Here is a 9,038-nt window from a genome sequence, read left to right as displayed (position 1 = left end):
TCAAAGAACATTCTAAGAATGTAATTTAAAAACATATACATTCCATTATCAGCATCAACAAAGCTCTCTATCCTCCATCGTGTTAAGTGTGTTCAGGTGTGTTGTCTGCAACCACTAATTGGCTACACCAGATCCTAATGAGTGCTTGTTTCCTTTGAAATGAGGTCTGTTTGAATAGAATGAAATGAACAGCTTTGTATGCGTAAACAAACATGGCATGCTAGCTCTAGCCTGGAGGCACAGTGGACTAGGTCCATGGATAGAGAATACAGGACCTTCAGAAAGTATCCTTACCACTTATTCCACCTTGTGTTGTTACAGCCTGAATTCAAAATCAATTCAATTATATATTTTTCTCACCCATCTACACACAATACCTCATAATGACAAAGTGAAAACATGTTTTTAGATACTTAGTAGAAGCGCCTATGGCAGTGATTGCTGCTGTGAGTCTTTCTGGGTAAGTTTCTAAGAGCTTTCCACACCTAGATTGTGCAATATTTGCCCATTTTTCTTTTCAGAATTCTTCAAACTCTGTCAAAACTGTAACTTGGCCACTCAAGAACAGTCACTGTCTTCTTGTTAAGCAACTCCAGTGTAGATTTGGCCTTGGGTTTTAGGTTATGAGAAAGAGGACTGGAACTGGGGCCGAGGTAGAGGACTGGAGCTGGGGCCGAGGTGGAGGGCTGGAGCTGGGGCCGAGGTAGAGGGCTGGAGCTGGGGCCGAGGTAGAGGGCTGGAGCTGGGGCCGAGGTAGAGGGCTGGAGCTGGGGCCGAGGTCGGGGACTGGAGCTGGGGCCGAGGTAGAGGGCTGGAGCTGGGGCCGAGGTAGAGGGCTGGAGCTGGGGCCGAGGTAGAGGGCTGGAGCTGGGGCCGAGGTATAGGACTGGAGCTGGGGCCGAGGTAGAGGACTGGAGCTGGGGCCGAGGTAGAGGGCTGGAACTGGGGCCGAGGTAGAGGACTGGAGCTGGAGCTGAGGTAGAGGGCTGGAGCTGGAGCTGAGGTAGACTACTGGAGCTGGGGCCAAGGTAGAGGACTGGAACTGGGGCCAAGGTAGAGGACTGGAGCTGGAGCCGAGGTAGAGGACTGGAGCTGGAGCTGAGGTAGACTACTGGAGCTGGGGCCAAGGTAGAGGACTGGAACTGGGGCCGAGGTAGCGGGCTGGAGCTGGAGCCAAGGTAGAGGGCTGGAGCTGGGGCTAAGGTAGAGGGCTGAGGCTGTGGTAGAGGGCTGGAAGTGGGGTATAATGCCAAAGGCAGTGGCTGAAACTGGGAGAGTTTCTATCCACTAGCAGTCCTGTGGTCTAAAGTATTAGGTCAGAACTCTGTCTCTGTGCCCTGACTGGACCAGTCTACCCTTTACCATGTCTTTATCAGTCTGCCCTTTCCATGTCTTCATCAGTCTGCCCTTTACCATGTCTTTATCAGTCTGCCCTTTACCATGTCTTTATCTGTCAGCCCTTTCCATGTCTTTATCAGTCTGCCCTTTACCATGTCTTTATCAGTCTGCCCTTTACCATGTCTTTATCTGTCAGCCCTTTATCAGTCTGCCCTTTCCATGTATTTATCAGTCAGCCCTTTATCAGTCTGCCCTTTACCATGTCTTTATCAGTCAGCCCTTTATCAGTCTGCCCTTTACCATGTCTTTATCAGTCTGCCCTTTACCATGTCTTATCAGTCTGCCCTTTTCCATGTCTTTATCAGTCTGCCCTTTACCATGTCTTTACCATATCTTTAACAGTCTGCCCTTTACCGTGTCTTTATCAGTCTGCCCTTTATCAGTCTGCCCTTTACCATGTCTTTATCAGTCAGCCCTTTATCAGTCTGCCCTTTTCCATGTTTTTATCAGTCTGCCCTTTACCATGTCTTCATCAGTATGCCCTTTACCATGTCTTTATCTGTCAGCCCTTTATCAGTCTGCCCTTTACCATGTTTTTATCAGTCTGCCCTTTACCATGTCTTCATCAGTCTGCCCTTTACCATGTCTTTATCAGTCTGCCCTTTACCATGTCTTTACCATATCTTTAACAGTCTGCCCTTTACCATGTCTTTATCAGTCTGCCCTTTATCAGTCTGCCCTTTACCATGTCTTTATCAGTCAGCCCTTTATCAGTCTGCCCTTTTCCATGTTTTTATCAGTCTGCCCTTTACCATGTCTTCATCAGTCTGCCCTTTACCATGTCTTTATCTGTCAGCCCTTTATCAGTCTGCCCTTTACCATGTTTTTATCAGTCTGCCCTTTACCATGTCTTCATCAGTCTGCCCTTTACCATGTCTTTATCAGTCTGCCCTTTTCCATGTCTTTATCAGTCTGCCCTTTACCATGTCTTTACCATATCTTTAACAGTCTGCCCTTTACCATGTCTTTATCAGTCTGCACTTTATCAGTCTGCCCTCTACCATGTCTTTATCAGTCTGCCCTTTCCATGTCTTTATCAGTCTGCCTTTTACCATATCTTTAACAGTCTGCCCTTTACCATGTCTTAACAGTCTCCCCTTTACCATATCTTTAACAGTCTGCCCTTTACCATGTTTTTGTCAGTCTGCCCTTTACCATATCTTTAACAGTCTGCCCTTTACCATGTCTTTATCAGTCTGCCCTTTACCATATCTTTATCAGTCTGCCCTTTACCATGTCTTTAACAGTCTGCCCTTTACCATGTCTTTATCAGTCAGCCCTTTATCAGTCTGCCCTTTACCATGTCTTTATCAGTCAGCCCTTTATCAGTCTGCCCTTTACCATGTCTTTATCAGTCTGCCCTTTACCATGTCTTTATCAGTCAGCCCTTTACCATGTCTTATCAGTCTGCCCTTTACCATGTCTTTAACAGTCTGCCCTTTACCATGTATTTAACAGTCTGCCCTTTACCATGTCTTTATCAGTCTGCCCTTTACCATGTCTTATCAGTCAGCCCTTTATCAGTCTGCCCTTTACCATGTCTTTGTCAGTCTGCCCTTTACCATGTCTTTATCTGTCAGCCCTTTACCATGTCTTTATCAGTCTGCCCTTTACCATGTATTTATCTGTCTGCCCTTTACCATGTATTTATCTGTCTGCCCTTTACCATGTATTTATCTGTCTGCCCTTTACCATGTATTTATCTGTCTGCCCTTTACCATGTATTTATCAGTCAGCCCTTTATCAGTCTGCCCTTTACCATGTATTTATCAGTCAGCCCTTTATCAGTCTGCCCTTTACCATGTCTTTATCAGTCAGCCCTTTATCAGTCTGCCCTTTACCATGTCTTTATCAGTCTGCCCTTTACCATGTCTAAATCAGTCTGCCCTTTACCATGTCTTTATCTGTCAGCCCTTATCAGTCTGCCCTTTCCATGTTTTTATCAGTCTGCCCTTTACCATGTCTTCATCAGTCTGCCCTTTACCATGTCTTTATCTGTCAGCCCTTTATCAGTCTGCCATTTACCATGTTTTTATCAGTCTGCCCTTTACCATGTCTTTAACAGTCTGCCCTTTACCATGTCTTTATCAGTCTGCCCTTTTCCATGTCTTTATCAGTCTGCCCTTTACCATGTCTTTACCATATCGTTAACAGTCTGCCCTTTACCATGTCTTTATCAGTCTGCCCTCTACCATGTCTTTATCAGTCAGCCCTTTATCAGTCTGCCCTTTTCCATGTCTTTATCAGTCTGCCCTTTACCATGTCTTTACCATATCTTTAACAGTCTGCCCTTTACCATGTCTTAACAGTCTGCCCTTTACCATATCTTTAACAGTCTGCCCTTTACCATGTTTTTGTCAGTCTGCCCTTTACCATATCTTTAACAGTCTGCACTTTACCATGTCTTTATCATTCAGCCCTTTATCAGTCTGCCCTTTACCATGTCTTTATCAGTCTGCCCTTTACCATATCTTTATCAGTCAGCCCTTTATCAGTCTGCCCTTTACCATGTCTTTATCAGTCAGCCCTTTATCAGTCTGCCCTTTACCATGTCTTTATCAGTCTGCCCTTTACCATGTCTTTATCAGTCAGCCCTTTACCATGTATTTATCAGTCTGCCCTTTACCATGTATTTAACAGTCTGCCCTTTACCATGTCTTTATCAGTCTGCCCTTTACCATGTCTTTATCAGTCTGCCCTTTTCCATGTCTTTAACAGTCTGCCCTTTACCATGTCTTAACAGTCTGCCCTTTACCATGTTTTTGTCAGTCTGCCCTTTACCATATCTTTAACAGTCTGCACTTTACCATGTCTTTATCATTCAGCCCTTTATCAGTCTGCCCTTTACCATGTCTTTATCAGTCTGCCCTTTACCATATCTTTATCAGTCAGCCCTTTATCAGTCTGCCCTTTACCATGTCTTTATCAGTCAGCCCTTTATCAGTCTGCCCTTTACCATGTCTTTATCAGTCTGCCCTTTACCATGTCTTTATCAGTCAGCCCTTTACCATGTCTTTATCAGTCTGCCCTTTACCATGTCTTTATCAGTCAGCCCTTTACTCATGTCTTTAATAGTCTGTCTCTTTAATTATGCTCCTCCTTAATAGTCTGCTCTTTACTATATGTCTTTAATAGTCTGTCTTTACCATGTCTTATCAGTCTTGCCCTTACCATGTATTTAATAGTCTGTCTTTACCATGTCTTTATCAGTCTGTCTCTTTACCATATCTAAATCAGTCTGCCCTTTCCATGTCTTTATCAGTCTGCCCTTTTACCATGTCTTTACCATATCTTTAACAGTCTGTCTCTTTACTATGTCTTTATCAGTCTGCCCTTTACCATGTCTTTAACAGTCTGCCCTTTACCATGTCTTTATCAGTCTGCCCTTTACCATGTCTTTATCAGTCAGCCCTTTACCATGCCTTATCTTTGTCAGTCTGCCCTTTACCCATATCTTTAACAGTCTGCCCGCTTTACCATGTCTTTAATCAGTCTGTCTTTTTACCATGTCTTATCAGTCAGCCCTTTACCATGTCTTTAACAGGCTGCCCTTTACCATGTCTTTATCAGTCTGCCCTTTACCATATCTTTATCAGTCTGCCATTTACCATGTCTTATCAGTCTGCCCTTTACCATGTCTTTATCAGTCTGCCCTTTACCATGTCTTATCAGTCAGCCCTTTATCAGTCTGCCCTTTACCATGTCTTTATCTGTCTGCCCTTTACCATGTCTTTATCAGTCAGCCCTTTACCATGTCTTTATCAGTCTGCCCTTTACCATGTCTTATCAGTCAGCCCTTTATCAGTCTGCACTTTACCATGTCTTTATCTGTCTGCCCTTTACCATGTCTTTATCAGTCAGCCCTTTACCATGTCTTTAACAGTCTGCCCTTTACCATGTCTTATCAGTCTGCCCTTTACCATGTCTTTATCAGTCTGCCCTTTACCATGTCTTTAACAGTCTGCCCTTTACCATGTCTTTCTCAGTCTGCCCTTTACCATATCTTTATCAGTCTGCCATTTACCATGTCTTATCAGTCTGCCGTTTACCATGTCTTTATCAGTCTGCCCTTTACCATGTCTTTATCAGTCTGCCATTTACCATGTCTTTTTGTCAGTCTGCCCTTTACCATGTCTTTAATAGTCTGCCCTCTACCATGTCTTTATCAGTCACCCTTTACCATGTCTTTACCATGTCTTTGTCAGTCTGCTCCTTTACCATATCTTTATCAGTCTGCCATTTACCATGTCTTATCAGTCTGCCCACTATGTCTTTATCAGTCTGTCTCTTTATGTCTTTATCAGTCTGCCCTTTACCATATGTCTTATCAGTCAGCCCTTTATCAGTCAGCCCTTTACCATGTCTTTATCAGTCTGCCCTTTACCATGTCTTTGTCAGTCTGCCCTTTACCATGTCTTTATCTGTCAGCCCCTTTCCATGTCTTTAACAGTTGCCCTTTACCATGTCTTTATCAGTCTGCCCTTTACCATGTCTTTATCAGTCTGCCCTTTACCATGTCTTTATCAGTCTGCCCTTTACCATGTCTTTATCTGTCAGTCCTTTATCAGTCTGCCCCTTTACCATGTCTTTATCAGTCTTCATTCTTTTCAGTCAGCCCTTTACTGGGGTATCCTGCCTTTACAGGTCTTTTTTGGGTTGTAGAGTGCATAGTTTTTCAATAATTCTTCTTCTGTAAATCTGGTTTACTCATATCTTTATCAGTCTTTTTACCATGTTGTATCTGAGTCCTTTATCAGTTGCCCTTTACCATGTCTTTATAATTCTTCTTCTGTAAATGGGGTATCCACAGGTCTTTTTGGGTTGGAGAGTGCATAGTTTTCCAATAATTCTTCTTCTGTAAATGGGGTATCCACAGGTCTCTTGATAGTCTTTGACTGCTGTTTTTCCAAGGATTGTCATGTTTCTTGTATGGGGTTTGTTCTGGTCTCTTTGTTTTATTGCTGTGAGGTTTGCCAATAATTCTTCTTCTGTAAATGGGGTATCCAAATGTCTTTGGGGTTTGTAAAGTGATTTTTCCCCATAATGGAGAGCCAAATGGGGTATCCACAGGTTTGGGTTGGAGTGCATAGTTTTTCCAATAATTCTTCTTCTGTAGCTGGTGTATCCACAGGTCTCTGATAGTCTTTGACTGCTGATTCAAGGATTTGTCATGTTTCTTGTATGTCTCTTTGTTCTGGGCTCTTTGTTTTATTGCTGTAGAGGTTTGCAAAGTGATTTCTCCCCATTATGGAGAGCCAAATGATGAGGTTTGTAAAGTGATTTCTCCCCATTATGGAGAGCCAAATGATGAGGTTTGTAAAGTGATTTCTCCCCATTATGGAGAGCCAAATGATGAGGTTTGTAAAGTGATTTCTCCCCATTATGGAGAGCCAAATGATGAGGTTTGTAAAGTGATTTCTCCCCATTATGGAGAGCCAAATGATGAGGTTTGTAAAGTGATTTCTCCCCATTATGGAGAGCCAAATGATGAGGTTTGTAAAGTGATTTCTCCCCATTATGGAGAGCCAAATGATGAGGTTTGTTTCATTCATTACAATTCTCCCAGAAGTGGTTTAATTCTATGAATTCCTCAATTCCATCCAGCTGATTTCTAATGTTCTGTTCCTTTGTTCTTAGGGTGTGTTTGTATTGCTTCAGTGTATCCCCATATTGAAGGCCTATATTTTTGTTGTCTGGTTCTCTGTGTTTTTGATTAGATATATTTCTCAATGACTTCTTTAGATTTCATTATCGAACCATTTTTCATTCTCTCATGGGGCCTCTGGAGGGGGTAGGAGAAGGGACTCAGGGGGGGGACATGGGGCCTCTGGAGCTGAGGGGGTTTGTTTCACATGGGGCCTTCTGGAGGGTAGAGAAGGGACTCAGCGCTGAGGGGGGACATGGGGCCTCTGGAGGGTTCAGCTGAGGGGGACATGGGGCCTCTGGAGGGTAGAGAAGGGACTCAGTGTTTGAGGGACATTGCTCAGCCTGATCCCCATTTTGAAGAGAAGGGACTATGGGGTCTGGTTCTCTGTGTTTTTGATTAGATATATTTTCTCAGCCCTGAGGGGACATGGGGCCTCTGAGAAGAAGGGACTCAGCTCTCATGGGGCCTCTGGAGGGTAGAGAAGGGACTCAGCTGAGGGGACATGGGGCCTCTGGGGCTCAGCGCTGAGGGACATGGGGCCTCTGGAGGGTAGAGAAGGGACTCAGCGCTGAGGGGGACATGAGGGTAGAGAAGGACTCAGCGCTGAGGGGACATGGGGCCTCTGGAGGGTAGAGAAGGGACTCAGCCCTGAGGGGACATGGGGCCTCTGGAGGGTAGAGAAGGGACTCAGCGCTGAGGGGACATGGGGCCTTTGGGGGTAGGTAGAGACTCAGCCCTGACATGGGGCCTCTGGAGGGTGAGAAGGGACTCAGCTGAGGGGGACATGGGGCCTCTGGAGGGTAGAGAAGGACTCAGCGCTGAGGGGACATGGGGCCTCTGGCGGGTAGAGAAGAGACTCAGCGCTGAGGGGACATGGGGCCTCTGGGGGAGAGAAGGGACTCAGCGCTGAGGGGACATGGGGCCTCTGGAGGGTAGAGAAGGACTCAGCGCTGAGGGGACATGGGGCCTCTGGAGGGAGTGCTAGAAGGGACTCAGCGCTGAGGGTAGAGAAGGGACATGGGGCCTCTTCAACCTGTTTCTGCTGCTACGGTGCCATTGGCCGTTTTGTTAGTCTGCTGCTGTTGCTAGCTAGCTCTAATTTAGCTCAAAAACAGCAAAAAGAGTAAAACATCTTCAAACTAAAAACAACAGAAGATATATTTAAAGTTAGAGTCCGTGATCCTTTTTGGTTTTACTCCACTCAGTTTAGTTGTTTGATGTAGTTTTATTAACTCCTTGCTAGGTTTGTTCTAGCTATATTTTCTGGCTAGCTTGTTAGCCTATTGGCTAGGTTTATGTTGTGGCTAGCTATTGAAGTCAAAACCTCTTCACTTGAGGCGCAAAGTAAAAATTTTATATATTCTGATTGAATAGAGTTGTTGTTCATCACTTGTTGTCTTGAATTATTTTGAGATTAGAGTGTTTGTCTCATTCTGTAGCTCTCTCTTTCTCTGTCATTCAGAATCTGGATGACAGTAATGATCTGTGCCTCAGTGAGAGTCATTATCTACCTGCCAGGGTCTCTGTAGCCAACAGGAATAAACTAGTTCTGCAGGGTGTATCAGAGCAGTGTGTACTACTACTGTATTGGTTTCTCTCAGCGCTGCAGAGGTAGGATCCCGTTTCTTCCCTCGGGACATCTACTGCCGTCACACTTCCTGATCTGTATGGTGGAGGGTGAAGACATCCCCTAGATGCTGGTCTTGGGTCAGTTTTATATTGTCCCCCACTTATGGTTAAGGTTAGGATTGGGGAAGGTGAAGCTGATCCTAGATCTGTTCATAGGTGGGAACTTCAACTTCAACCCATGTGTTGCAATCACGTCACGTCAGACTTGTAAGAGTTTGGACAGGTTTCCTCTCGGCGTGGCGTCTGGAGTCTATAGTAGCAGCAGAGCTACACCTCTCGGCGTGGCGTCTGGAGTCTATAGTAGCAGCAGAGCTACACCTCTCGGCGTGGCGTCTGGAGTCTATAGTAGCAGCAGAGCTACACC

General features: G+C 44.9%; 1 protein-coding gene across 1 annotated transcript; it reads right to left on the bottom strand.

The window, feature by feature from the left end:
- Positions 1–527: 527 nt before the first annotated feature.
- Positions 528–1,416, bottom strand: LOC135570950 (uncharacterized). Its single transcript, XM_065016768.1, has 2 exons — positions 1,363–1,416; positions 528–1,217 (listed from the first exon to the last, which is right to left on the bottom strand). The coding sequence occupies exons 1-2, from the start codon at positions 1,414–1,416 to the stop codon at positions 528–530; spliced, it is 744 nt and encodes a 247-aa protein (XP_064872840.1).
- Between the last annotated feature and the right edge of the window lie 7,622 nt (positions 1,417–9,038).

The sequence above is a fragment of the Oncorhynchus nerka genome, unplaced genomic scaffold (genome assembly GCF_034236695.1).
Source record: "Oncorhynchus nerka isolate Pitt River unplaced genomic scaffold, Oner_Uvic_2.0 unplaced_scaffold_885, whole genome shotgun sequence".
NCBI classification, from domain to species: domain Eukaryota; kingdom Metazoa; phylum Chordata; class Actinopteri; order Salmoniformes; family Salmonidae; genus Oncorhynchus; species Oncorhynchus nerka.
This window is presented reverse-complemented; position numbering and strand designations above follow the sequence as displayed.